Source organism: Eriocheir sinensis, chromosome 24, assembly GCF_024679095.1.
Source record: "Eriocheir sinensis breed Jianghai 21 chromosome 24, ASM2467909v1, whole genome shotgun sequence".
NCBI lineage: Eukaryota > Metazoa > Arthropoda > Malacostraca > Decapoda > Varunidae > Eriocheir > Eriocheir sinensis.
Window position 1 is genome coordinate 18,615,877 of NC_066532.1, and position 27,751 is coordinate 18,643,627.

The 27,751-nt window shown below is 45.3% G+C and overlaps 1 protein-coding gene across 2 annotated transcripts; it reads left to right on the forward strand.

Annotated features, from left to right (window-relative positions):
• The first annotated feature begins 153 nt into the window (after positions 1-153).
• LOC127003015 (PAX-interacting protein 1-like) lies at positions 154-26,160 on the forward strand. Of its 2 annotated transcripts, none has more exons than XM_050869369.1 (19): positions 154-321; positions 2,087-2,271; positions 2,820-2,997; positions 3,705-4,635; positions 5,334-5,905; positions 6,506-6,676; positions 6,933-8,238; positions 9,059-9,298; positions 9,721-9,836; positions 12,396-12,580; positions 13,452-13,601; positions 14,784-14,965; positions 15,539-15,637; positions 16,452-16,714; positions 17,273-17,447; positions 18,297-18,397; positions 21,423-21,550; positions 21,735-21,814; positions 23,142-26,160. In XM_050869369.1, the coding sequence occupies exons 1-19, from the start codon at positions 229-231 to the stop codon at positions 23,243-23,245; spliced, it is 5,259 nt and encodes a 1,752-aa protein (XP_050725326.1). In that variant the 5' UTR covers positions 154-228; the 3' UTR covers positions 23,246-26,160. The 2 variants fall into 2 exon arrangements, with proteins under 2 accessions (XP_050725326.1, XP_050725327.1); XM_050869370.1 differs by having other exon boundaries at positions 5,334-5,896.
• Positions 26,161-27,751: the final 1,591 nt, after the last annotated feature.

Consider the following 27,751-nt stretch of genomic DNA (forward strand, 5'->3'; position numbering starts at 1 on the left):
CCCTTATACTTGGCGATTTCCAACTCTAAAAATATTTCCTCCACCTCAGTAGCTCGATATATTCATAGATATCGTTGAAATGGTTAATTATTGATGTTTTTCTCTTGCAATAGCTGTGAGGAAACCAAAAAAATAGGATGCTCTGAGTACGATAATCTGTGAGCGCGGCGGCCGGGGATGTAAACAACAACACACGGGGCGCGGGAGGGAGCCTTGCCTGCCTTCATTATGGACATCACGGCGGAGATATCCAAGCTGAAGGTGTCCGAGGAGCTCTTCAAGGACGTCAAGTACCACATCACCGGCTCCGTGTCCCCAAAGGTAGGCGTGGGGGGCGGGGCGGGGGTTTGTGTGGGGGGCAACGCGGCCTTCTCTACACCCCCTTCAGGTTGTTCATGGCTGTCCTTGTGGTTAATTAAGAGACGTCCCTGCATCCTGTCGAGTTCCTGGGACGTCTGCAGGAGGGTCCGTGTACTCTTGAGGGCGTGGAGGCAGTGTTGGGGGGCTGGTGGGGGCATGGCAGGGTCTCCTCAACACCCCCTTCAGGTTATTCATGGCTGTCCTTGTGGTTAATTAATAGACGTTCTTGTATCCTGTTAAATTCCAAGGACGTCTGCAGGAGGGTCCGTGTACTCTTGAGGGCGTGGTGGCTGTGTTGGGGGGCTGGTGGGGGCATGGCAGGGTCTCCTCTACAGCCCCTTCAGGTTATTCATGGCTGTCCTTGTGGTTAATTAATAGACGTTCTTGTATCCTATTAAGTTCCAAGGACGTCTGCAGGAGGGTCCGTGTACTCTGGAGGGCGTGGAGGCAATGTTGGGGGGCTGGTGGGGGCCTGGCAGGGTCTCCTCAACACCTCCTTCAGGTTGTTCATGGCTGTCCTTGTGGTTAATTAATAGACGTTCTTGTATCCTATTAAGTTCCAAGGACGTCTGCAGGAGGGTCCGTGTACTCTGGAGGGCGTGGAGGCTGTGTTGGGGGGCTGGTGGGGGCCTGGCAGGGTCTCCTCAACACCTCCTTCAGGTTGTTCATGGCTGTCCTTGTGGTTAATTAATAGACGTTCTTGTATCCTATTAAGTTCCTAGGACGTCTGCAGGAGGGTCCGTGTACTCTTGAGGGCGTGGAGGCTGTGTTGGGGGGCTGGTGGGGGCCTGGCAGGGTCTCCTCTACAGCCCCTTCAGGTTATTCATGGCTGTCCTTGTGGTTAATTAATAGACGTTCTTGTATCCTGTTGTGTTCCTGGGACGTCTGCAGGAAGGTCCGTGTACTCTTGAGGGCGTGGAGGCAGTGTTGGGGGGCTGGTGGGGGCCTGGCAGGGTCTCCTCAACATCCCCTTCAGGTTATTCATGGTTGTCCTTGTGGTTAATTAATAGACGTTCTTGTATTCTATTAAGTTCCTAGGACGTCTGCAGGAGGGTCCGTGTACACTTGAGGGCGTGGAGGGCAGTGTTGGGGCTGAGGATGGGCATTGAGGCGTGTGTGTTTTTCCTTCCATGGTTTTGTTTCTGGTCTTATTATTGTGTTATTTGAGTTTTATTTCTTTTATGCATCTCTTATATCTATTTTATCTATAGCCTGACAATGATATACAGGGGGCTTCGTGGTGCAGTGGTTAGCACACTCGGCTCACAACCGACAGAGCCCGGGTTCGATTCCCAGGCGGAGTGGAAAAATTTGGGCGGCTTTTCTGATACCCAGCGCCCCTGTCCACCCAGCAGTGAATGGGTACCAGGTATTAATCGGTGTGTCCTGTCTCCTGGGATCTGTTCCCTTCTCCTATAATTTCTTCCCCTTCTGTCTCTCTCCAGCATATGACCACAGATGCTGGGCCAACTAAACAAAACTTTCCAAACTTTCCAACAATGATATACAGCAGAAAAAGTTAGTGAGGGATGTGCCATAAGCTGTGTGTGACTATGGGTTGGAAGGGTGTGCCATGAGTAATGTGTGAAAAAAAGGGGGTTGAAACAAAATCAGTACCTAATGAATTAACAATACCTGATGAGGCTTCTTTGTTGATTTTTTTCTTTTTTATCCTTGAGCTAGGAAAAAAAATAGGGGGTGTTAACTTTTGGTTCCAACTCCTCAGGTGGTGAAGCTCCTCAGCGATGGGGGCGCCAAGCAGGACGCCCACATCACCGATTACATGACGCACCTCATTACGGGCGAGGACCCCGACGAGAACGAGATCGGGGAGGTGAAGGATATTTACGAGAAGCCGGTGGTGACGGAGCGATGGGTCGTCCTCTCCGCCAAGTGTGGGAAGCAGCTGCCGTATCCTTTATTACTGTGCCTGCGTTTCTCTGGGGTTTATGGCGTTTATTGTATCATCATCATCATTAGTGTGTATCGTTTCAAACCTTTTTATATTTTTGTTTTCTTCCTTACAATTTTATTCTCTAAGTTATTTTCGTTTCTTGATTTTAATTGTTTTATTTTCCATCTCTTTCTCTTCTTTATGCCATTTTTATTTGAATTGGCTTTATTTCTGCTACTTTTGCATTATTATTATTATTATTATTATTATTTATTTTCTTACCTGTTGCCATTTCTTAATTTTAACTGCCTTTATTATGTCTGCTATTATTCTACCATCATCTTTATTATAACTTTCTATTGTTATATATTTTTACTATTTATCTGTTGTTCCCTCTTCTATCTACATGTCCGGACTTGCTTTAAATTCCCTCTATTATATCTCACTTTTACATCATCACTATTATCATTATTATTGTTTACAGTGATGTATCATCATCATCGTCTTTATTTGCGATGATATTTAGCACCAAACCTATCGCGGTCTCTCCTTAACACACACATAGCTGGCCCGGGTTTTCTCCTGACACCACACAGATCTTTTCGGGGGTGACTGCGTGTGTCTCCCAGCTGGGGCTCGCCGACACCCTGGCTGTGTGGGCCATGGTGACCTACCGAGGGGGGAAGGTCACGCTCCAGCTCAACAAGTCCTGCACTCACCTCATTGTCGGGAAGCCTGATGGGGTAAGGGTCAAAGGGATAGTAAGAGTAGTAGTAAGAAGAGATGGCGCCACTATAAAACACCTGCCTGTGCCATGACGGGCTGGGGCCAAGTACCATCCAGGCCCCTCAAGAAAGCCGACCGATACTAAAGGCTGACACGTAAAAAATAAAAAAATAAAAGTTACTGATATTAGTGAGATTTTATGAAGTTTTGAAAGCCTGTTTTGGTAAGAGTTAGGAATGTTTTGTCTTAATATATTTTCTTCCTCTGACCTATCCTTTTTTTGTTTTCATATAGTTTCTCTTCTTTGTTTTTTCCTATATTTTCCCCATTATTTCTTCCTCACAGTTTTTTTCCCATTGTTTTGTCTTCTAATAGTTTCTTCCTCTGTGAACTATCTCATGGTTTGTATTTATATTCTTTCTTCCCCTTTGAACTCTCCTTATTTTCCGTTTTCTTAGCGGAGTGGAAAAATCTGGGTGGCTTTTCCGAGGCTTTTCCGATACCCTACGCCCCTGTCCACCCAATCCTTCCCCTCCTGTTTCTCTCCGGCATATGACCACAGATGTTGCGCCGACTAAACAAAACTTTCCAACTTCCGTTTTCTTAGTTTCAAATACAAATGTGTGTTCTTGTACTTTCCCCTCTCCAAAAGAATTATCCATTTCTTTTTCCTATATCTTCTCTCCCTTTGTTTTGTATCCTTATAGTTCCCTTCCCTCAACAGGCCAAATACAAATGTGCCTTGGAGAATGAGGACGACATCATTATCGTCACACCAGACTGGGTGCCGGACTGCATGGACGATGGCACCCGAATTGACGAGACCGAGTACCACCCACGCCTCTTAAAGCTACCGAAGTCCATGGCTAGCCACGCGCTGCAGCCCAGACCGAGGGAACACCGGAGGAGGCAGACCAAGAAGCAGCAGCAGCAGAAGGCGGCGGAGGAGGAAACGCCGAAACCAGAACCCCCAAAACCGAAGGAAATGCCGAAGAAGAGGGAACCAGAGAAGGAGAAGAAGTCCCTGTTCGATAGCATTGAGTTTAGCGACGAGGAGGAGGACTCGAAGAAGGGACTCTCGCTCCTCGACCAGCTCAAGAGTTCGCAGACGTGGCGCCAACCAAGCACGAAGCCCACCATGACAACACGAGCCTCTGCCGCTGCCGCAACCGTCAACACACCACCAGTGCAGGACGTCAAACCAAAAGCCCCACTCATGGCCCCTATATCGGCGAAGGTCGTGGCCTCTCCCCCCCCTACGGCACCCCTGACCCCACAACCAACCGTCACCCAAAAGGAACCAATCACGAGTGGCGACGGTCCCCCTCAGCCTCCAACCGTAAGTCAACCAAGTCCATCTACCTCAATTTCGGCATCTCAATCTCCACCGATTAGCAAAATGTCGGACTTGCCGCAGCCTCAACCTCAAGCTCAAGTCGTAAGCTCCTTGGCAGGACCCCGGACCCCTCAGACAACCTCCGCTATGCCTGTTCAAACTCAGAGTCCGGCACAGCTCCCAACACCTCCTCCTCCTCCGCCTCCTCTTCCACCATCCTCTGTAGCAGGAATGGGAATGGGCGGTGGTCCTCTTCCTCCTCCTCCACCTCATCCTGTCTCTGTCGCCATTGATGTGCCTCCTGTCGCGATGCCTCAAGGTAAGGAAGAGAGAAAATTGTGAAGGGAGACTTAGTTGTTTTGCTTTTCTCTTGTTTTGTGCCTTTGAATTGCCTCTTTTTAATGTTAGAAGAACTGATATATATATTCCTTTCTCGTTTTCTGTGTACCTTTGTTGTGATGTCCCAGGGTAAAGGTGAGAGAGAATGGTGAAGGGAGACTCAGTTGTTTTGCTTTTCCTCTTGTTTTGTACCTTTGAATTGCCTCTTTTAATGTTAGAAGAACTGACATTTAATTTTTTCTCTCGTTTTCTGTGTACGTTTGTTGTGATGTCCCAGGGGTAAGGATGAGAGAGAATGGTAAAGGGAGACTTATTTGTTTTGCTGTTTCTCTTGTTTCATGCCCTTGAGCTGCCTCCTTCACTGTTAGAACTACCTTAGCTATATATATATATTTTTTTATCTTGTGTTCCTCCTGCTTATGATATGAAAGATTATATAAGAGGTTTGATACTAATGTCTATCCTGTCAGTTGCTGAAATTCATTAGTTTTAAGGATAAGTATGTAGCATTTACCTATAGATGAGGCAACTAGAGGCACTTATGTTAACTAAGGGTACTGATGAAAGGTTGATTAAGAGGGTTGATACTCAATCCTACCTGTTAGTTGCTTTAATATTAGGTTGAAGAAGTGTACGAAAAAATTCTGTGCACTCACCTTACCTTTTCCCCCTCCACAGGCATGCCCCCCAGGTCCGTGGCTCCCCCTGGCCCTCACCTCATCCCCCCTGGTGCCCTACGCCCCAGCCTACCCCATGCACAACGCGGGCCACCCCCAAACCTCCCGAGACTACCCATGACTGCCGCGAGAGCCACCCCACCGTCACAATCCCGTGGCACCCCCCCAAACACATCCCGAGCCACACCCCCCATCACCCGCGGCACCCCCACACCCCCCATCACCGCACAGGGTCCACCACCCCTTCCAGCGTCACGAGGCACCCCTCCTACACAGCAAGCCAGAGCGACCCCTCCGACAAACGCTCGTGGGACACCTCCTATGAATGCCAGAACCACGCCGCCAGGCACTCAACGAGGAACGCCGCCCACGAGGGGGGTGCCGCAGGGTATGGCGAGGGGGCCCGTGCCTGGGGTGGGTGCGCCAGGTCCCCGGGTACCCACTATGCCGCTGACGATGACGGGTCCAACTGTGCGTGCCCCCGGAGCCGTCTCCCAGGTGGCCCCCGGAGCAGTGTCCAGCCCTAGTATGCCCAGTACCATGCCTAACCAGCAGGTGCATACGGTAAGACAGGTTTGTGGTTGTTTGCTTTTTGTTTGGCATGCTTGTATTGGTTTACGAGTGTTGTAGTTTTATTTTTTATTTTTATTTTTTTATTTTTTTTGTAGGGTTGTTTTTGTTTTACTAATATTTTTCTTGACCTTGTTTCATTTGTTTCCAGTGAGTTGCTTATTTGTTTGTTTGATTTCATTTATATTTTTCTTGATTTTGTTTTATTTCTATCAATTTTTTTTGTTATTAGTACTATATTTCATTTTTATTTTTTTGTAGTTATTTTTATCAGTAACTTTTTAAATTAAGTATGAAGGCAATGATGATTTATAACTCATATCGGTGATGATGTTAACAGTGATGAAGTTGATATTGAAAATTTAAAAAAAAACCAGTTGATGATGACTTAAAATTGTGATGAAATTAATGAAAACTTAGATAACCATTTCTTATAACTTTAAATGATGACGAAGATAACAAAAAAACTTAAGAAACCTGTTAATATATAATGACACAACTAATAACAATGATAATAATGCAAATAACTGATAATGATACTAATAACAATGATAATGATGCTCCAATAACAATAATAACAACAACAACAATGTCCTCCCCCAGGTGGCCATCCCAGGGGCCGTGGTGCGCCTGCCTCAGGGGGTCACGCCTCAGCAGCTGCAGATGATGACGCCAAATGACAGACAAACATTCCTTCAGAAGCTGCACCAAAAACAGCAACAGGAGCAGCAGGCGCGGGGCAAGCCACGCCTCGGCAAGCCCCCCGGAGCACAGGTGAGGAGGAGGAGGAGGAGGATAAGAATGATTTTATTTATGTCAATGTGAATTTGGTTTCATCTTTTTATGGACTTAAATTTTTACCTCCTATTCTTGACTCTGATAAAAAGTGATGATTGTGATAGTAATTAATGATTGATGACGATGTCTTAACGGTTCATGTTGACTCCCTCTGGTGACAAGAGGCAGTAACTATTGATGATGATGATAGTTAATTAAAGGTGGAGGACTAACCCCTGTTCTCTCCGTGCAGTACAAGCAGGGCATCCGCTATGCCGCCCCTGCTGGCATGCATGTGCAGGGCGGCCCCCCGCCCCCCGGCACAGTGGTGTCCACCTGGCCCAGCGGCACCCCCACCACCCCTGGCATGCGCCCCACCATGGCTGTGGCCCCCGGCACCGTGGGCGTGGCCTACCCCGCCGGCCAGGTGGTGCGGGGCCAGGCTCCTGGGGCTCCCCCCCTGGCCTCCCCCGGCACCCCAGGGGAGGGTGTACGGCCAGGGTGGCCCGGCCAAGGGCAGCCCCAGTACCAGGGCCAGCACCCACCACCAGGCACCCGGCTTGTTGTGGGTCAGCCCCCTGGGTGGCAGGGGCAGCAGCAGCAGCAGCCCCCCCAGCAGCCAGGGATGAGGCCCCAGGCACCCCCTGCCCCCAACCAGCAGCAGAGCCCCCAGGGGCTGCTTCCCCAGCACATGCAGCAGCTGCATCTCCAGATCCAGCAGCTGTGCCAGCACTTCCCGCACCTGTCGCACCAGGAGGCCTCGCAGCTCATCCAGCGCATCCCGGCACACTTTCGGCACATCCAGCAGCTGGACAACGCCCAGCGCAGCGAGTACCTGGCCCAGCTGGACTCCAAGGAGCGCCAGGTGGTGACCTACTTCATCCTCAGGAAGCAGCAGCAGCAGATACTGCAGCGCCAGCAGATGCTGCAGCAACAGCAGCAGCAGCAGCAACAGCAACAGCAGCAACAGCAACAACAACAACAACAACAGCAGCAGCAGAAGGTGGGCACCCCCCAGCAGTCCCCCCACGCCTGGCAGCAGCAGCCCCAGCCTGGCCAGCCGCCGCCGCAGCAGCCACCTGTGCAAGGCGCTCAGTACCTCCCCATGTCCCCCCTCGGCAGGCCCATCCCCGGCCGGCCCCTCCCCCAGGGCTACCCTGGGTGCCAGCCGGCGGGGGTGGTATCCCCCGGCCAGGGCTCCCCCCACATGGTGGCCAGCGGGCAGCTCACACCTCAGCAGCAGCTCACCCCCCACGTGTCTCCCCTGGCCTCCCCCCACGGCCACTCCCCCATCCAGCGGCCCGACGGCCCCCTCATGACCCACCCCGGTGCCATCCAGGGCTCCCCTGTCCCCCAGGGCCTCGTCAGCCAGCAGAACCTGGTCAACCCCAAGACCAAGACTGCCCTGGCCATCCACCTCACCAACCGCCTGGCAGGGGGCGTGCACCAGCAGGGGGTGATGCCCCAGGCACCCCAGCCCCCCCAGCCACCCCAGACCCCCATGGAGGTGCCGGCACATGTGGTGCAGAAGCCCGGCATTCCACAGGAGGCCGTGCAAGGTAAGGTGTGGGATAATGCAGCACTGCCAGAGGTGCAGTGTGTGTGTGTGTGTGTGTGTGTGTGTGTGTGTGTGTGTGTGTGTGTTAACTAGTTTTACCTAGTTGTGACATATGGGAAAAGAGCTACGCTCGTGCTGTCCCATCTCCATATCCACTCTTATCCAATTTTTCCTTAAAATCATGAATGTTTCTCACACAAACCACCTCCTTCTCCAGTCTATTCCATAGCTGAGTGCTTCTGTTTGGGAAGCTAAACTTTTCACATCTCTCCTACATGTGTGTGTGTGTGTGTGTGTGTGTGTGTGTGTGTGTGTGTGTGTGTGTGTGTGTGTGTGTCAGACTTATCACAATCTCTTATTGCACCTGAGTATATCACAGGTAGTTTGAAGTAGACAGGTTCAGGACTGATTAATTAACGAGGGATTGCATAGTTTGAAAGGTCAATTAGAGCCAGTTACAGGCTTATGGCCCATGGCTTAGACTCTTTCAAGAGGAGAGCATCAAGACACCTCTCTTCTGGCTTCTCGTTCTGTTTTCTGTGGTTGGAGGAGTGTGTAGCGTCCCTTTTTGTTCCTGTTTTTGTTTTTTGCCCTTTAGCTGCCTCCATAGTATCAGTATTAGGTGGTGTTGCCATTTAGGAACCAGACTAATGTTCTTTCTGTGTGTATATAAGCCCCTGTACTCTCCACTTCTGTATCATTTCCCTGAAGATGTAACACACAAAAGCGCTCAGGATCCTTGTGTTTCCTTGACTTCCTCAGTGGTCACCAGCAAATACCGCCTTAAAAATATAATAATAATAACCGTCTCTCGTCCGCAGTGCCGGGGGGTGAGCCAGTGATGGTGTACCAGCGGCGCGCCCTGGGGAACATCACCGGGACCGTCACGAACAACCTGGTGCGGCCCAACGTCCCCGCCACGCCCGCCGGGGTGGTACCGGGCCATGGGTATCCCCGCCCGCCCCCGCCTTCCCACCCCGCAGCCCCTCCTCCCGTCATGGCCCCTGCTGCCCCACACTACCCACGGCCGCATCTTGTTGGCCATGATACCAGTTTCATGTGTGAGTATGTTGGTGGTTGTCTTGTTTTTGGAAGTCTGAAGATCTGTGTAAATTGTTGTCCACAGTGCGGATATGGGTGATGACGGTGATAGGCTTGAGATGGGAGGTGGAAATGGGGAAGATAGAGAAGGGGAGAAGAAAGGGGAAGGGGGAGAGAGGGGAGGAGTTTTAAGAGATGAGTGAGAAGTGGAAATGGGTGTGAGAGAGAGAGAGAGAGAGAGAGAGCAGTGACAGTTGGCTTTTTTCTTTCTTTTTTCTTGTTCTTCTTCTTTGTCTTCCTCAATGTTCTTTGTTTTTCCCCTCTCTGATTCCCCCTTTCTGAAAAACCAAAAAAAAATATATATAAAAACAAAACAGTATCCTACCCACCCTCTCCCCACCACACCCTAATCACCCCGTCTCACTCACTCTCTCCCCCACAGTGCCGCGGGAGCTGTGTCTGGTGGGCTGCGTCTTCTACATCGCTGACTACCACGGGGAGATGACCGCGCGGACCATGCATGTCTGGAAACGGCTCATCCACCAGCACGGAGGGGAGGTGAGCGGGGCAGATGTTGTCATGGTGGATCAGTTTATTTGCATCCACTTTTTATTTGTTTATATTTTTTTGCTTCTATAATTTTCAACAAGTGACTTTATTGCTCCCAGTTTTTCATAAGTGTCACATTTTAACGTAAGGGCCAGTCCACCGCCCGCCTCCACAGTGGTTACAATCTCTTAACCCTGTCCAATCCAAGGGGGGACAAATCTGGCCTCCCCTCAGGAACTTCGATCAAAACGATACACCTTGTTTTTTCTTATTAACTCTAGAAGAAAAACAGTCATACAGAAAAACGCAGAAAATTTGAAAACGTCAGAGCGGATTGGGTTAACTATGAGTCTGTGGGCCTGTGTTTGACAGTCGGCATGCAACACACCCAGCTGTTCATCCTTTCCTTTGAGATTGTCGATGAGTAGTTATTTGGGGAAGCCTGGGGAAAGTAAACTGTGGTAACCTGGTAAAGCCACAAATTTGGCCCGTCGCTGCTACCGGGTTAATACTCTCAGTCTTTTTTTATATATATATTACAGCAAAGGAGACAGCACAAGGGCGCACAAAAAAAAGAAGGAAACAATAATAAAAACAAAGCCTGCTACTCGCTACTCCTGTAAAGAATCCGAAGAGGTGGCCGGGAGAGCGTAAAACGGAAACAATAATAAAAACAAAGCCTGCTACTCGCTGCTCCTGTAGAGAATCCGAAGAGGTGGCTGGGAGAGTGTAAAACGGAAACAATAATAAAAACAAAGCCTGCTACTCGCTACTCCTGTAAAGAATCCGAAGAGGTGGCCGAAAGAGTGTAAAACGGAAACAATAATAAAAACAAAGCCTGCTACTCGCTGCTCCTGTAGAGAATCCGAAGAGGTGGCCGAAAGAGTGTAAAACGGAAACAATAATAAAAACAAAGCCTGCTACTCGCTACTCCTGTAAAGAATCCGAAGAGGTGGCCGGGAGAGCGTAAAACGGAAACAACAATAAAAACAAAGCCTGCTACTCGCTGCTCCTGTAAAGAATCCGAAGAGGTGGCCGGGAGAGTGTAAAACGGAAACAATAATAAAAACAAAGCCTGCTACTCGCTACTCCTGTAAAGAATCCGAAGAGGTGGCCGAAAGAGTGTAAAACGGAAACAATAATAAAAACAAAGCCTGCTACTCGCTGCTCCTGTAAACAACCGAAGAGGTGGCCAGGAGAGCGTAAAACGGAAACAACAATAAAAACAAAGCCTGCTACTCGCTGCTCCTGTAAAAATCCGAAGAGGTGGCCGGGAGAGCGTAAAGCGGAAACAACAATAAAAACAAAGCCTGCTACTCGCTGCTCCTGTAAAGAATCCGAAGAGGTGGCCGGGAGAGCGTAAAACGGAAACAACAATAAAAACAAAGCCTGCTACTCACTGCTCCTGTAAAGAATCCGAAGAGGTGGCCGAAAGAGTGTAAAACGGAAACAACAATAAAAACAAAGCCTGCTACTCGCTGCTCCTGTAAAGAATCCGAAGAGGTGGCCGGGAGAGTGTAAAACGGAAACAACAATAAAAACAAAGCCTGCTACTCGCTGCTCCTGTAAAGAATCCGAAGAGGTGGCCGGGAGAGTGTAAAACGGAAACAACAATAAAAACAAAGCCTGCTACTCGCTGCTCCTGTAGAGAATCCGAAGAGGTGGCCGGGAGAGTGTAAAACGGAAACAACAATAAAAACAAAGCCTGCTGCTCGCTGCTCCTGTAAAGAATCCGAAGAGGTGGCCGAAAGAGTGTAAAACGGAAACAATAATAAAAACAAAGCCCACTACTCGCTGCTCCTGTAAAGAATCCGAAGAGGTGGCCGGGAGAGCGTAAAAAGGAAACAACAATAAAAACAAAGCCTGCTACTCACTGCTCCTGTAAAAAACCGAAGAGGTGGCCGAAAGAGCGTAAAACGGAAACAACAATAAAAACAAAGCCTGCTACTCGCTGCTCCTGTAAAAAACCGAAGAGGTGGCCGGGAGAGTGGGAAAACGGAAACAACAATAAAAACAAAGCCCGCTACTCGCTGCTCCTGTAAAGAATCCGAAGAGGTGGCCGAAAGAGCGTAAAACGGAAACAACAATAAAAACAAAGCCTGCTACTCGCTGCTCCTGTAAAAAACCGAAGAGGTGGCCAGGAGAGTGTAAAACGGAAACAACAATAAAAACAAATCCCGGTACTCGCTGCCCCTGTAAAGAATCCGAAGAGGTGGCCGAAAGAGTGTAAAACGGAAACAATAATAAAAACAAAGCCTGCTACTCGCTGCTCCTGTAAACAACCGAAGAGGTGGCCGGGAGAGCGTAAAACGGAAACAACAATAAAAACAAAGCCTGCTACTCGCTGCTCCTGTAAACAACCGAAGAGGTGGCCGGGAGAGTGTAAAACGGAAACAACAATAAAAACAAAGCCTGCTACTCACTGCTCCTGTAGAGAATCCGAAGAGGTGGCTGGGAGAGTGTAAAACGGAAACAACAATAAAAACAAAGCCCGCTGCTCGCTGCTCCTGTAAAGAATCCGAAGAGGTGGCCGGGAGAGCGTATTCCATCCTTCCATTTCACCCCCAGGTCGTGTCCTTGTATGAGTCGGCCAAGGTGACGCATCTCCTCTGCAAGCACCAGAAGTCGCCTGTGTTCATGCAGGCGGTGAGGGAGAACAAGCGCTGCATCACCGTGTTCTGGCTCAACGATGTGCTGCTCCGAGGGAAGATGGCGCCCCCCTGGCAGGCCATACACCTCCCCACACCCTTTGCGTGAGTGTGGCTGCTGCACGGAGGGATTTATTTATTTACCTTTTGTTTTTACGTTTATTTTCAGTGTTTCATTTTGTATTATCTTTATTTTTTGTTTGTTCTCTTATTTTCAGTCTGTCTTATTTTTATTATCTTTATTGTTTGTTTTTTCCCTTTATTTTTAGTCCCTGTTTCATTTTCTTACCTTTTTTTCTTTTCCAATTTTTTTCCTTTTTTCTTTTCTTTCTTGGTTTCATTTCTTTTATTTTCTTCCATCTTTCCCTTCTTATTTTCTGTTTTTTTTTTTCTTACTTCTCTTCATAGTTTATTTCTTTCATTGTCTTTTTTTTGTTTTTTTTTATGTGTTAATTTCTTAATTCTATTCTTCCTTTTCTTTTTTACTCCTTTTTCTTTTCCTTTCCTTCTTTCTTTCATTTCTTGTTCATAATCAGTTCATCTCTTGACTTCTTCCTCCATGCTTAACAGGAACAGCAATGAGCGTAGGAGATGCAGACAGACATTGATGGATAGATTAGAAAGTCAGACATGGATAGATAGATAGAAAGTAAGTTAATTACCACACCACTTATATCGGGGGCTTCGTGGTGCAGTGGTTAGCACACTCGGCTCACAACCAAGAGAGCCCGGGTTCGATTTCTGGGCGGAGTGGAAAAATTTGGGCGGCTTTTCCGATACCCTACGCCCCTGTCCACCCAGCAGTGAATGGGTACCAGGTATTAATCGGGGGTTGTGTTCCGTCTCCTGGATCTGTTCCCATATATAATTCCTTCCCCTTCTGTCTCTCTCCGGCATATGACCACAGATGCTGCACCGACTAAACGAAACTTTCCAACTTTTACCACATGTATCTCTCTCCCTCCGTGCCGTACAGGAATGACAACCGTCCGTGCAAGGAGCTCATCGTCAGCGTGAGTGGGTTCGAGAAGGAGGAGCGGTCCAGTATTAAGCTGATGCTGCAGCTGGTCGGCGCCAAGTACACCGGCTACTTCTCCCGGCACAACAACCTCCTGGTCTGCAAAAAGTGAGTCGGGGAGTGATTTTTTTTTCATATATTTACTGTTTCTGTATTTGTGTTTTGATTTTGTTTTGTATATCGTCACCCTCGTAAAATAATCGCCTAAGTCATTTTTCAGTGATTTCCAGGTTTTGTTTACATCAGTTTTTCATCATGCGACGCTCATTTTTGCAGAGTTGCCTTCGCCATTCACGGTTTGAGTGTTCGAGAATTGGCCCTTTCATTTCTGCCTAAATCTTAAGTCAAATGAGATAATGACGGTTCTTTTCCGATGTCCTGTAAAGTAGAAAATGATGACTCACGTGGTTTGTTTATGAAGGTGACGATGTATTGTTTCTGTGTTGTTTTTTCTGTTTGTTTTTTATATCTATTGCCTCGGTATTGATGTCTCTCTCCCTTCTTCTTGTGTCTCCTGTTTTCTTCCCTTCCCTTCATTCTTCTTTTCTCTCTTCTAGTGTACAAAAAGTAAGTGTTGTGTAGATTTTTTTTTTCTTTTTTTCGTATATATATATTCTCCCTGTATTCTTGTCTCTCCCTTCTTGTACTGTTTCCTCCCTTTCTTTCCTTTTCCATTATTCTCCTCTTGCGGTCCTCTCTCCTATGGCGTGCTAGAAGTAAGTTGCGTTGATATTTCTTATGTCCTCTTGTGTTCCTTGTGGTAATTTCTTCTTTTAGTTGTAACTCCTCGTGTGTGTGTGTGTGTGTGTGTGTGTATAGTGCCCTTCATTTTGCCTGTTTTCTTTATATGTTTCTGTACCGTACATATTGCTTTTCTTTCCTTTTTGCATTCTCCTTCATTTCTCCTTCATTTTACCCGGTATACTCCATTCCACTCTTCCTTTCTCTGTTACTTTCCTCTTTCTTACACACTTCTTCCCTTTTCTCATTTACTCCCACTCTTTAACTTCTCAATCGTTTTACCTGTATGATCTGTAGTCAGTACGATATGAAGGGTCTGTATGAAAGGAAAGATCTGTACTGTAGGGAGAGTCCGTATGATCAAGAGCCTGCATGTTAACCACCCAACACCCACGTAGAGAGATAGGGAGATATATACATAGATAGAAAGGAAGAGAAATGCAGAAAGTAGAGTCAGTTCATGTCCTTACGGAAGCCCTAACCTGACTCCCTTCTGCCCCTGCCCCCACACCCTTCTTCCTCCCTGCTAACATCTGCACCCCACAACAGGCTGGAAGGGGCGAAGGTGACGAAGGCGCGGGAGTGGAAGCGGCCTGTGGTGAACGGAGTGTGGCTGAGCGAGGTGCTGCTTGGTCAGAACACTCCGCCGCTGGTCTACCACGGCACACGCTATCAACACTACCTCGATGACCCGCTAAGGATTGACCCCTCCCTGGCCTCCCACCTCTTCAGTAAGCATAGAGGAAGGGATATTTGAGGGATAGTTGATTTTTTTTTATTGTTATTTTCATATTTCTCCTTCTTGTTCTCCCTTCTCACCTCTTCAGTAAGGATGATAAGCATTTTTTTTTTTTTTTTTTTATATTTTTTTTACACTTGATCTGTCTCCTGTTCTCTTAACCTGTCCGCTGCAATTGGAACGAATTTGGCTTTCACTGGTAGCCTGGTAACATATATTCCCATGTCTTTCTCTGCCTCTGTGGTGGATAGTGGAGTGTTTCCCATGTGGTATTGATATGCTGGATATCCCTTCACTGGTAGCCTGGTAACATACACTCCGAGGTCTTTCTCTGCCTCTGTGGTGGATAGTGGAGTGTTTTCCATGTGGTATTGGTATGCTGGATATCCCCTCCCAAGATGCAGGACTAAATTTCTCTTCATTGAATTGTAGGAGTCACTTTTTGATCCATTACTGTAGCTTGGTGATGTCTTCTTGTAGGAAATTCGCAGTCGACGGGTTAATAAAACAAAAGTATACCATAACACAAGTCAGAGAATAATGTGAGTGCTTCATTCCTCCGCAGACGCCTGGAAGTACCCCATCAGCGTGTCCAAGGAATCCGTCGAGAAGGCGAAAGCGATACGTGAAATGGCGCTGAGGAAGAGGAAGGCTGAAGTTGAGGGTAAGTTGCTTCTTCACTAACACCAAGAGTTAATAGGTCCTCCTCTACTCATATCATAGCCTAACTTAACCTTACCCTACCCTCCTCCACACCTAACCAAACATAACATAACCCAACATCCCTAAACTAACTTTACAACCCAAAAGTCCTTGCCTCTTCTCTCCTGTTATTTACTTTCCATTCTTCTTTCCTCTCCAAGAGTCTATAGGTCCTCCTCTACTCATATCATAGCCTAACTTAACCTTACCCTACCCTCCTCCACACCTAACCAAACATAACATAACCCAACATCCTTAAACTAACTTAACAACCCAAAAGTCCTTGCCTCTCTTCTCTCCTGTCATTTACTTTCCTTTCCTTTCTTCTCCTTTCCCTTCTTTCCTCTCCTCTCTCCTGTCATATACTTTCCATTCCTTTCTTCTCCTTTCCCTTCTTTCCTCTCCTCATACCTTGTCTCCTCCCCTGTCCTGCTTTCATTTCTTTCTTCTCTCCATTTTTCTTTTCCCTCCTTTTCTTGTCTCCTCCCCTATCCCTTGCTTTCCATTCCTTACTTCTTCTCTCAGTTCTTGTCTCCTCTCTGTCTCTGTCATCCCCTGTCTTTTCATTCCTCTGCATTCCTCTCCTCTCCTCTCTCTCTTCTCCTTTTCCTTCCATACCTTACCACTCCTCAGTTCTTCTCCTCTACTGTCATCATGTCTCCACTTCTTTTCATTCCTTTCCTCTTCTCTTTTCCTCTTCTCTTGCCCCCTTCTCTTATTGATTCATTATTATGGTCCGACAAACCTCAAATAAACAAAAACATTCACATTTACAGGCGAGGAGAACAAGAGAACCAGACTCGACCCTCCGCCAGTGCCTCATCTCAGCGCCACACCGACACCCCCAACCCCTGTGCCGCACCAGCTTACCGCCCCAGGACAGCTCCCTGCGCCTGCTAATGGGGTACCTCCAGGGCCTCTACCACCCGGTGGGACCTTGCGGGGGAATCTGACGGTCATTAATAAGGAGTTGCCGCCAGAGGAACAGAGGCCGCGGATAATTTTGTCGTGTGTGAAGAATAAGGAAGCTGTGGAGAGGGTGAGTGAGAGTGAGAGGGAGCGTGTACTGTGAGTGGGAGGGATTATGAGATGTGAGTGAGTGGTTTGTGAGAGGGATTATGCCTTGAGTGGTGTGTGAGAGAGGGTATGGGTTTAAGTTTCTACCTCCAATTTCCAGGCAGGTCTTTGGGCATGGGTATGGGTCTCAATTTCTCCCTTCCATCTCCACAACTTCCTGGAGTTGGGTAGGTCTTTGGCTATGGGTATAAGGCTCTCCCTCCCTCATACAGAAAGTCCTGGAGGTGGGCGGGTACTTGGGTATGGGTTTAAACCACTCCCTCCCTCATACAGAAAGTCCTGGAGCTGGGCGGGTACTTGGGTATGGGTTTAAAGCACTCCCTCCCTCATACAGAAAGTCCTGGAGCTGGGCGGGTACTTGGGTATGGGTTTAAAGCACTCCCTCCCTCATACAGAAAGTCCTGGAGGTGGCGGGTACTTGGGTATGGGTTTAAAGCACTCCCTCCCCCACATACAGAAAGTCCTTTAGCTGGGCGGGTACTTAGGTATGGGTCTAAGGTTCTCCCTCCCTCACATACAGAAAGTCCTGGAGCTGGGCGGGTACTTGGCGCGGTCCAGCATTGAAGCGACGCACCTGGTAATGGGGACCCCAACCGCCCACCGCACCGTCACCTTCATGTGTGCACTCTCCTCCTGTAACTACGTCTTGTCGCTGCAGTGGCTTCTGGAATCCCACGCTGAGGCCAAGTTCCTGGGTGGGTCTGGCAGAAGTTTTAAGATGGGTCTACAATATCTCACAACCCCTCCATTTACTGTGATTTTTTTTACTGTGATTTTTTTTTTTAACCCGGTAGCAGCAGGGATCATGTTTCTTAATGGTCCCTCTAAGTGAGAAAAATGAGAGAAAATCATCACTCACACAAACCATTTCATAATATATATCAATGCATTTGTGATCAGTTTATGTATCATCTATTTTTTTGGGGTTTATATCATGGCACAAATTTGGCCCGTCGCTGCTACACGGTAAGCCACAAATTTGGCCCGTCACTGCTACATGGTAAGCCACAAATTTGACCCGTCTGCTACACTGTAAAGCCACAAATTTGGCCCATCTGCTACACTGTAAAGCCACAAATTTGGCCCGTCACTGCTACACGGTAAGCCACAAATTTGGCCCGTCTGCTAAACTGTAAAGCCACAAATTTGGTCCGTCACTGCTACCAGATTAAGGATTTCCTTGTAACGTGCCTCAAGCTGACTCTCTTGCCTACTCACACACACAGAAATATAGTTCCACCTGTCCGAAATCAATACATACCATTGCAATAACACCTCCATTGTGCATAAATTTCTTTGGTACTTCTGCTATTAATTATGGAGGAGTATTACTGTAAGAGGCATTTTTATTTTCCATTTATTATCCATTTATTATTTTTTTCCCTTGAGGTGCCTTTCTTACAGTACAAAAAAAATATTGCCTTTCACTGATGCTATAGTGGACCTCTTTATTTATTTATATATTTTTACTCGTCATTTTATCCCTTGAGCTGCTTCCTTTACTGCAGAAAACAACAACCTAACATCACCTTTCTTTACCGCAGAGGAGGAGAAATACTTCCTAGAGATGCCGGAGTATGAGAAAGTATTCCAGTTCAGTCTGAGGGAGACGCTCGCCAAACCAAACCGAAGGCAGCTTTTCCTGGTCAGTGTCGGCAGAACTTTAAGAAAATGTTCATGAAGATTGTAGTGTTCACCATCCCACCTAACCAGAGATGTAGTGTTTAGTGTCCCACCTAACCAGAGATGTTGTAGTGTTAAGCATCCCACCTAACCAGAGATGTTGTAGTGTTCAGCATCCCACCTAACCAGAGATGTAGTGTTTTGCATCCCTCCTAACCAGAGATGTAGTGTTTTGCATCCCACCTAACCAGAGATGTTGTAGTGTTCAGCATCCCACCTAACCAGAGATGTTGTAGTGTTTAGCATCCCACCTAACCAGAGATGTTGTAGTGTTCAGCATCCCACCTAACCAGAGATGTTGTAGTGTTCAGCATCCCACCTAACCAGAGATGTTGTAGTGTTTAGCATCCCACCTAACCAGAGATGTTGTAGTGTTCAGCATCCCACCTAACCAGAGATGTTGTAGTGTTTAGCATCCCACCTAACCAGAGATGTCATAGTGTTCAGCATCCCACCTAACCAGACATGTTGTAGTGTTCAGCATCCCACCTAACCAGAGATGTTGTGTTCAGCATCCCACCTAACCAGAGATGTAGTGTTTAGCATCCCACCTAACCAGAGATGTCATAGTGTTCAGCATCCCACCTAACCAGACATGTTGTAGTGTTCAGCATCCCACCTAACCAGAGATGTTGTAGTGTTGAGCATCCCACCTAACCAGAGATGTAGTGTTCAGCATCCCACCTAACCAGAGATGTTGTAGTGTTCAGCATCCCACCTAACCAGAGATGTAGTGTTCAGCATCCCACCTAACCAGAGATGTTGTAGTGTTCAGCATCCCACCTAACCAGAGATGTTGTAGTGTTCAGCATCCCACCTAACCAGAGATGTTGTAGTGTTCAGCATCCCACCTAACTAGAGATGTAGTGTTCAGCATCCCACCTAACCAGAGATGTTGTAGTGTTCAGCATCCCACCTAACCAGACATGTTGTAGTGTTCAGCATCCCACCTAACCAGAGATGTTGTAGTGTTCAGCATCCCACCTAACCAGAGATGTAGTGTTCAGCATCCCACCTAACCAGAGATGTTGTTGTGTTCAGCATCCCACCTAACCAGAGATGTTGTAGTGTTCAGCATCCCACCTAACCAGAGATGTAGTGTTCAGCATCCCACCTAACCAGAGATGTAGTGTTCAGCATCCCACCTAACCAGAGATGTAGTGTTCAGCATCCCACCTAACCAGAGATGTTGTAGTGTTCAGCATCCCACCTAACCAGAGATGTAGTGTTCAGCATCCCACCTAACTAGAGATGTAGTGTTCAGCATCCCACCTAACCAGAGATGTAGTGTTCAGCATCCCACCTAACCAGAGATGTTGTAGTGTTCAGCATCCCACCTAACCAGAGATGTTGTAGTGTTTAGCATCCCACCTAACCAGAGATGTTGTAGTGTTCAGCATCCCACCTAACCAGAGATGTTGTAGTGTTCAGCATCCCACCTAACCAGAGATGTTGTAGTGTTTAGCATCCCACCTAACCAGAGATGTTGTAGTGTTCAGCATCCCACCTAACCAGAGATGTTGTAGTGTTCAGCATCCCACCTAACCAGAGATGTTGTAGTGTTCAGCATCCCACCTAACCAGAGATGTAGTGTTTTGCATCCCACCTAACCAGAGATGTTGTAGTGTTCAGCATCCCACCTAACCAGAGATGTAGTGTTTTGCATCCCACCTAACCAGAGATGTAGTGTTTTGCATCCCACCTAACCAGAGATGTTGTAGTGTTCAGCATCCCACCTAACCAGAGATGTAGTGTTTTGCATCCCACCTAACCAGAGATGTTGTAGTGTTCAGCATCCCACCTAACCAGAGATGTAGTGTTTTGCATCCCACCTAACCAGAGATGTTGTAGTGTTCAGCATCCCACCTAACCAGAGATGTAGTGTTCAGCATCCCACCTAACCAGAGATGTTGTAGTGTTCAGCATCCCACCTAACCAGAGATGTAGTGTTTTGCATCCCACCTAACCAGAGATGTTGTAGTGTTCAGCATCCCACCTAACCAGAGATGTAGTGTTTTGCATCCCACCTAACCAGAGATGTTGTAGTGTTCAGCATCCCACCTAACCAGAGATGTAGTGTTTTGCATCCCACCTAACCAGAGATGTAGTGTTCAGCATCCCACCTAACCAGAGATGTTGTAGTGTTCAGCATCCCACCTAACCAGAGATGTAGTGTTTTGCATCCCACCTAACCAGAGATGTAGTGTTCAGCATCCCACCTAACCAGAGATGTAGTGTTCAGCATCCCACCTAACCAGAGATGTAGTGTTTTGCATCCCACCTAACCAGAGATGTCGTAGTGTTCAGCATCCCACCTAACCAGAGATGTAGTGTTTTGCATCCCACCTAACCAGAGATGTAGTGTTTTGCATCCCACCTAACCAGAGATGTAGTGTTCAGCATCCCACCTAACCAGAGATGTAGTGTTCAGCATCCCACCTAACCAGAGATGTAGTGTTTTGCATCCCACCTAACCAGAGATGTTGTAGTGTTCAGCATCCCACCTAACCAGAGATGTAGTGTTCAGCATCCCACCTAACCAGAGATGTAGTGTTTAGCATCCCACCTAACCAGAGATGTTGTAGTGTTTAGCATCCCACCTAACCAGAGATGTAGTGTTCAGCATCCCACCTAACCAGAGATGTTGTAGTGTTCAGCATCCCACCTAACCAGAGATGTTGTGTTCAGCATCCCACCTAACCAGAGATGTAGTGTTCAGCATCCCACCTAACCAGAGATGTAGTGTTTTGCATCCCACCTAACCAGAGATGTTGTAGTGTTCAGCATCCCACCTAACCAGAGATGTCATAGTGTTCAGCATCCCACCTAACCAGAGATGTCGTAGTGTTCAGCATCCCACCTAACCTGAGATGATCCTTCTGATTTATCCTCGTGATTGTTACTCTTAGTTTTTATTCAGTTTTCTCATCTTTTCCTTTATGTACTGTATCACACATTATTTATTTATTTTATTATTTATTTTTCAGGGACGGATATTCTTCCTTACGCCCGCCATCATGCCGGGCCGGACGTGGATGAGGGAGATCATTGAGTGTGCCGGAGGGACAGTGGAAAATAAGCTACGCACAGTGAAGGACGTCAAGGAAAAGAACAAGTAAGCTCTCTGTCTCACTGTTTCTATCTCCCTCTCTTTATACTGGTGAAAACAAGTAAGCTCTCTCTGTCTGTACTAAAGAAAACAAGTAAGCTCTCCCTCTCTGTCTCTCTATACTGAAGAAAACAAGTAAGCTCTCTCTCTCTGTGTCTATTTGTTTATTCTCTTTTTCTTTGCCCTACAGAAACGAGCCCAACAAGTACATCGTCATCGCCACCATCGCTGACTGCCACCTGGTGAAAGATCTGCTGCAGGAGGGCATGCGTGAGTACCTTGTCAAGTTGTCGCTTTTGAACTGCTCTTAACTCAGGTAGCAGCGGGGATCATGTTTCTTAATGGTCCCTCCAAGCGAGAAAAATGAGAAAAAATCGCCCCTCACACAAACCACTTCATAATATATATCAAAGCATTTATGATCAGATTATGTATCATCTATTTTGGGGGGTTTATATCATGGCACAAATTTGGCCCGTCGCTGCTACACGATAAAGCCACAAATTTGGCCCGTCGCTGCTACACGGTAAAGCCACAAATTTGGCCCGTCGCTGCTACACGATTAAGCCACAAATTTGGTCCGTCGCTGCTACTGGGTTAAATATTCATCTCATTTCCGGAAGAATTTTTGAAACGTGCAGAATTTTTGGTAGGGAAAGATTTTAGAAGCATCATAATTTAGTCTTTTTTTCTTCTTCTTTTATTTTAATTCATGTTCTTTGTCAGTACAGGAATTTTGGGGGACAATTTTCAGCTTTTTTTCCCCCCTTCATTTTATTAGAAGTTTTGCTTTATATATATTTGATCTTGTGGTATTAATTGATAAGTTTTTAATGAGAGTACTTGCGTGAAAATCCCACTTATCTCCCTTGTGGCCTTTGGAAATACTAGTTATGAGACCCGAAAGTGTTTGAGAATACGAGCCTCACTCTGCTAATCTTCTCTCTTCTTTTACTCTTCATTTCACGTCTTTATTTTTCTGTATGAGGCTGGACGGGCCATGAGTCTCTCCCCCTCTTCACGATCATATATCCTCTCCTCCGTGATGTCCGGGTGGAGTGGAAAAATTTGGGCGGCTTTTCTGATACCCGACGCCCCTTTCCACCAAGCAGTGAATGGGTACCAGGTATTAATTGGGGGTTGTGTCACGTCTCCTGGGATCTGTTTCCTTCTGTAATTCCTTCCCCTTTTGTCTCTCCGGTATATGACCACAGATGTTGCACTGACTAAACAAAACTTTCCAACTTTTCCTTGTTTTTCTCATATCTTCTTTCACACATTGTCTCTGGGTCGTCTTTGGTTGTCTATTTGTTCTCCTCCCTTGTACCTCCACCTCTGTAACTCTGATTTATTTTCATCTTACAAGGGAGGCAGCTAGAAGGGGGAAAGAAAAAAGGCTGCTAGGTACTGTTTCAATAAAAGAGACAAGAATGAGTGATTTAGTTCCATCTTACAACAAGGGAGGCAGCTAAAAGTGGGGGATAAAAAGGCCGCCAGATGCTCCTTCAATAAAAGAGACAGGAATGAGTGTCCAGAAGAGAGGTCGGTTGCAGAGGAAGAATGATAATTACCCGTGTTTTCTCTTCTGTCGTTTCAGCCGTGTACAACTCTGAGTTCATCCTGGGCTCCATCCTGACGCAGAAGATCGACTTTGAGTTTGACAAGTTCACGGAGGAGGCGCAAGAACAGGAGGAGTTGTAGTCAAGTTTGTCAGCTCCGTTATGTTAAGAGACGAGTGATGTGATTTTTAGGATGTTTTATTTTATTCTCTTTTTCTAGTGGTATTGATATTTTTAAACTTTTTTTTTAGTGGCATTGTTTTTTGTTTTCTTCTATGAGTTTTAACTTTTTCTTTTTCTTTTTTTAGCGGCATTGATGTTGTTTTCTTTTAGGGATTTTAACTTTTTCTTTCTTTCTTTTCTTAGTGACGTTAATTTTTTGTTTCCGGCGTGATTTATTTCATACTCCGAAGGTACAAATGGCGTGTTTTCTTCCGTTTTCGTTTTTTCATGGGCGACGTTGATTATTATTTTTTATTATGGACGAATGAGTTTTTTAATTATTTTTTTAGTTAAGTTGTTGTTTTAGGTTAGGTCGTTTCGTTGTTTCGTTTCAGTACCACTTTTTTCAGTGTATTCCGAGGACCGTGATCGTAAAGTTTTATTGAATGTTTCTTTTCATGTGTGGAGAAACAGAACTGACATAATTACAGACTTTAATTTTTTATTTATTTATTTTTTGGAGGTGTGACCTTTTTAAATATATTCAGTGGACCTTCATCTAAAATTGAAATTCTCTTAAACAGTTTTATTGAATGTTGCTTTTTGTGTATGAAGAAACAGAACTGACATAATTACAGACTTCAATTTTTTATTATTTTTATTTTTAGGATGTCACTTAAATATTATCAGTGGACCTTCATCTAAAATTGGAATTCTCTTAAACAGTTTTATTGAATGTTGCTTTTTGTGTATGAAGAAACAGAACTGACGTAATTTCGGTTTAATTTTTTATTTATTTATTTTTGGGAGGTTTGACCTTTTTAAATATATTCAGTGGACCTTCATCTGAAATTGAAATTCTCTTAAACAGTTTAATTGAATGTTTCTTTTCGTGTGTCGAATTTAAGCGGATGCAATTTCAGACTTTTTTTTTCTTATTTATTTTTTGGGGGGTGTCACCTTTTAAATACATTCATTGGACCTTGGTCTAAAATTGAAACTCTCTTAGAGTTTTACTGAATATTTCTTTTCATATACGTAGAATTAAATCCAAGATAATTTCAGAATTCACTGTTTTTATTTATTTATTAATGGGATGTCACATTTTTTAATATATTCAGTCAATGATGCTGATTTAAAATTACAATTCTCTTAAGCAGTTTTATTGAATGCGTCTTTTCATAAACGTAAAATTATATCAAACACGATTTCAGACTTCAATTTCTTTATTCAATTATTTTCTCAGCTGTCACCTTTTCTAGTATATTCCACGCAGCTTCATAAAAAATCGGAATTCTCATAAACAGTTTCATTGAATATTTTGTTTCGTGTCCCTAGAATTGATGTGACATAATTTCTGGCCTCTATTTTTTATTCATTTTATCAATTTATTTATTATTATTTATATTCTAAATTTCGAACGGTTTTATTGAACGTTACTTTTCGTCAACATAGAATTGGATCTGACACACACACACACACACACACACACACACACACACACACACATACACACACACACAATTTCAGACGTCAAATTTTTTAGTTAAGAGAATAGGCTGTGAAGGAATACGTGTTTCTTAGTGTACCTTAATAGAGTGTTAGGGAATAAAAACCTTGAGGTGTTCCATAATGACAGATCAATCGAGGCTTCTAAAACACCATCCCGGACTATATGAAGCTTAGGGTGGACTATGCTATGTTTGTATCAGATTCTAAAAGCATACAGATCATAGGAAGGCTGGTTTTAGTTTCTTATGTTGTACCTACATGAATCTATTGTTTACTTTTATTTCGTACATATATTACTAGCGACCCATTCATCACAAAAATTGGGCTGGCTATGAATATCACCTGTTTTCCTTTGTCTAATGTAGGATAATGGAATGCTCTGAGCTTAAACCTGTACATAACTCTGTATAGATTCATTTCATGTCACCAGTTCATACTTTTAGAACAGCAAGGTAAGACCGAACCTCGTATTTTGAAGTCCGCTGAGATGGATTTGCCTTACTCTGCGTGGTGGTTCCGAAGAGAGTGTTGAGGAGGAGAGAGTGAGTGTGAGGTGAGTCAGTGAGTGTATGGGTCAGGGAAGCATTTGGTAGAGGTCTCCCATGCTTGATTTTTTATCTTTATTTATTTGTACGGTAAAGGAAACAGCTCAAGGGCAAAAAAAAAGAAAACAATGAAAAAAAAAGCCTGCAAATCACTTCTATGAAAAGAGTTAAGAGGATTGGCCAAAAGAGAGGTCAGTTTTGGGAGGAGAGGTGTCCTGATACACTTATGTTCTGGGATAGGCGATCATGAAGTAAAACAATGGTACAGTAGACATCAGGTTAATAAGGATGGGTTCTTTGTGTCATCGAAAACATCATCATCATCATCATCATCGTTTAACGTCCATTTATTCCCTATGGTGGGGTTGGACGGGATATGAGCCTCCTCTACTCCTCATGGAAAACCCCCAACCCGTACTATGATATATGGACGTCACGGTTTTGAAATAATTATCAAAGACCTGCACATAAGCAAAAATATATTAAATCGTCTATATATAAGTAAAGACAACCGATCTTAAAATCATAAAAACAAACCAGATGGAACGTAAAAAGTGCAAACAGAGGTAGTAAAAGAATGACAAAAGAGTGGAACATTGTACACTAATCCATCCTAAAGCGTGGAAGACCTGCATCAATTAGAGTGCATAGCATGAATGAGTATGAAGGAGATAAGAATAAGAATGAATGAAGTGTATGAGTGAAAGAAGGTTTGGTGTTATTTAAGAATCACTCAGGCCTTCAACAGGGTCATATGAAGAAGTATTAGAAGGCCTAGCAGTGTTTTAAGAGTACCCAAGATAAGAGAGAGAGAGAGAGAGAGAGAGAGAGAGAGAGAGAGAGAGAGAGAGTCAAACTGAAAAAAAAAAGTGTTAAGAGAGAAAATTAAGATACAAAGAAGAAAGAAAAGAAGATGAAAAGATGTGTGTGAGAGAGAGAGAGAGAGAGAGAGAGAGAGAGAGAGAGAGAGAGAGAGAGAACCATATTATGCAGAACACTTTTATGCAATCATCGCTGCCTCAACCTTTTTTTTTCTTTTCCGACGAGTTTTCAAACTTTTCACATTTTTATATGCTAGAGTAATTTTTTTTTTTTCCGATAATGTGACGCAGCCACAGATCTATATTAGTGAAGACAGACCCATTTTTTCTTCTTTTTATTTCTTAATTCTTTAGGTCCTCATTTTTGTATGTATTTCAACGTCTATGGGAATGCCTCGAATGTTCGTACTTTTATCCTACCGTCGGTTTTCGCTGCGTCCGAACGAAAGTTTCTAAAGCTGTACAGTTCCTTCAGAGATAGAGTTCTAGTTTTGAAGCATAGACCCTATTCCTATAAGCTATTTTTAAGAGTGAAGAAATGTGTATATTCTCCCAAGACTCCAAGTCATGTATATATGTATCAATAAACCAGAGTTAACCGTACATTATTTCAGCTCAAAAGTCCTCACCAGCTGTGCAAGAGTGAGTATTTACTGTAACGTATAAATGAGTGGGGTATAGGAGTCAACCTGTTCGCTGTGATTGGCATGGATTTGGCCTTCACTGGTAGCCTGGTAACATACACTCCCAGGTCTTTCTCTGCCTCTGTGGTGGATGGTGGAGTGTTTCCCATGTGGTATTGGTGTGCTGGATATCCCTTCACTGGTAGCCTGGTAACATATATTCCCAGGTCTTTCTCTGCCTCTGTGGTGGATAGTGGAGTGTTTCCCATGTGGTATTGGTGTGCTGGATTTCTCCCAAACTGCATGACTGTACATTTTTCTTCACTGAATTGTAGCAGCCACTTTTTGTTCCATTCCTGTAGCTTGGTGATGTCTTCTTTCAGGAAATCCACAGTCAAGAGGTTAATTGGGTTAGATTAGGTTAGAATGGGAGGGCAGCTGCGTGGAGGCTTACCCAGTGTGGCATCCCAGTTGGCTCTCTAGGGGTGGAGTTGGTGAGTGAGTGAAGCAACGTGCCTCCTGCCGTATGCTCCCTGTTAGTTAGGAGATTAGGTTTACAGGCAGTGGAGGCATGTGTTTGTTTATTACTCTAAAAACTTATGTGTTGGTAGATTTTGTATTTAGCAAAGTGCAGTAGCTGCCTATTTGAACATCATTCTTCTGTTCTTCTCTCTACTGTGTTATAAGATTAGGCAGCATCTCACTTCTGTTCACTATACCTAATGTGTCTGTATATTTTGGTCTTCCTTCCTTTTTCTCCTTTTTCTTTCATTTTATCTCCTTTCCTCTTATTTTTTATTCCACTCCTCTCCTGTATTTTCATCTCCTTTCCTTTCCTCTCTCTCCTCTCCTTTTCCTCTTCTTTTTTCTTTCCTCCTCTCCTTTCTTGTTTTCTCCTTCCCTTTCCTTTCTCTCTTTTTCCTCTTCTTTTTTTCTTTCCTCTCCCTTCCTTTCTTCTGCTTTCTCCTTTCCTTCCCTCTCTCTC

Coding starts and splice junctions, on each gene's coding strand:
- LOC127003015 (XM_050869369.1), top strand. CDS start 229: ATGGACATCACGGCGGAGATATCCAAGCTGAAGGTGTCCGAGGAGCTC. Junction 8,239..9,058: donor TCCACAGGAGGCCGTGCAAG/GTAAGGTGTGGG, acceptor TCTCGTCCGCAG/TGCCGGGGGGTGAGCCAGTG. Junction 17,448..18,296: donor CGCTGAGGCCAAGTTCCTGG/GTGGGTCTGGCA, acceptor TCTTTACCGCAG/AGGAGGAGAAATACTTCCTA.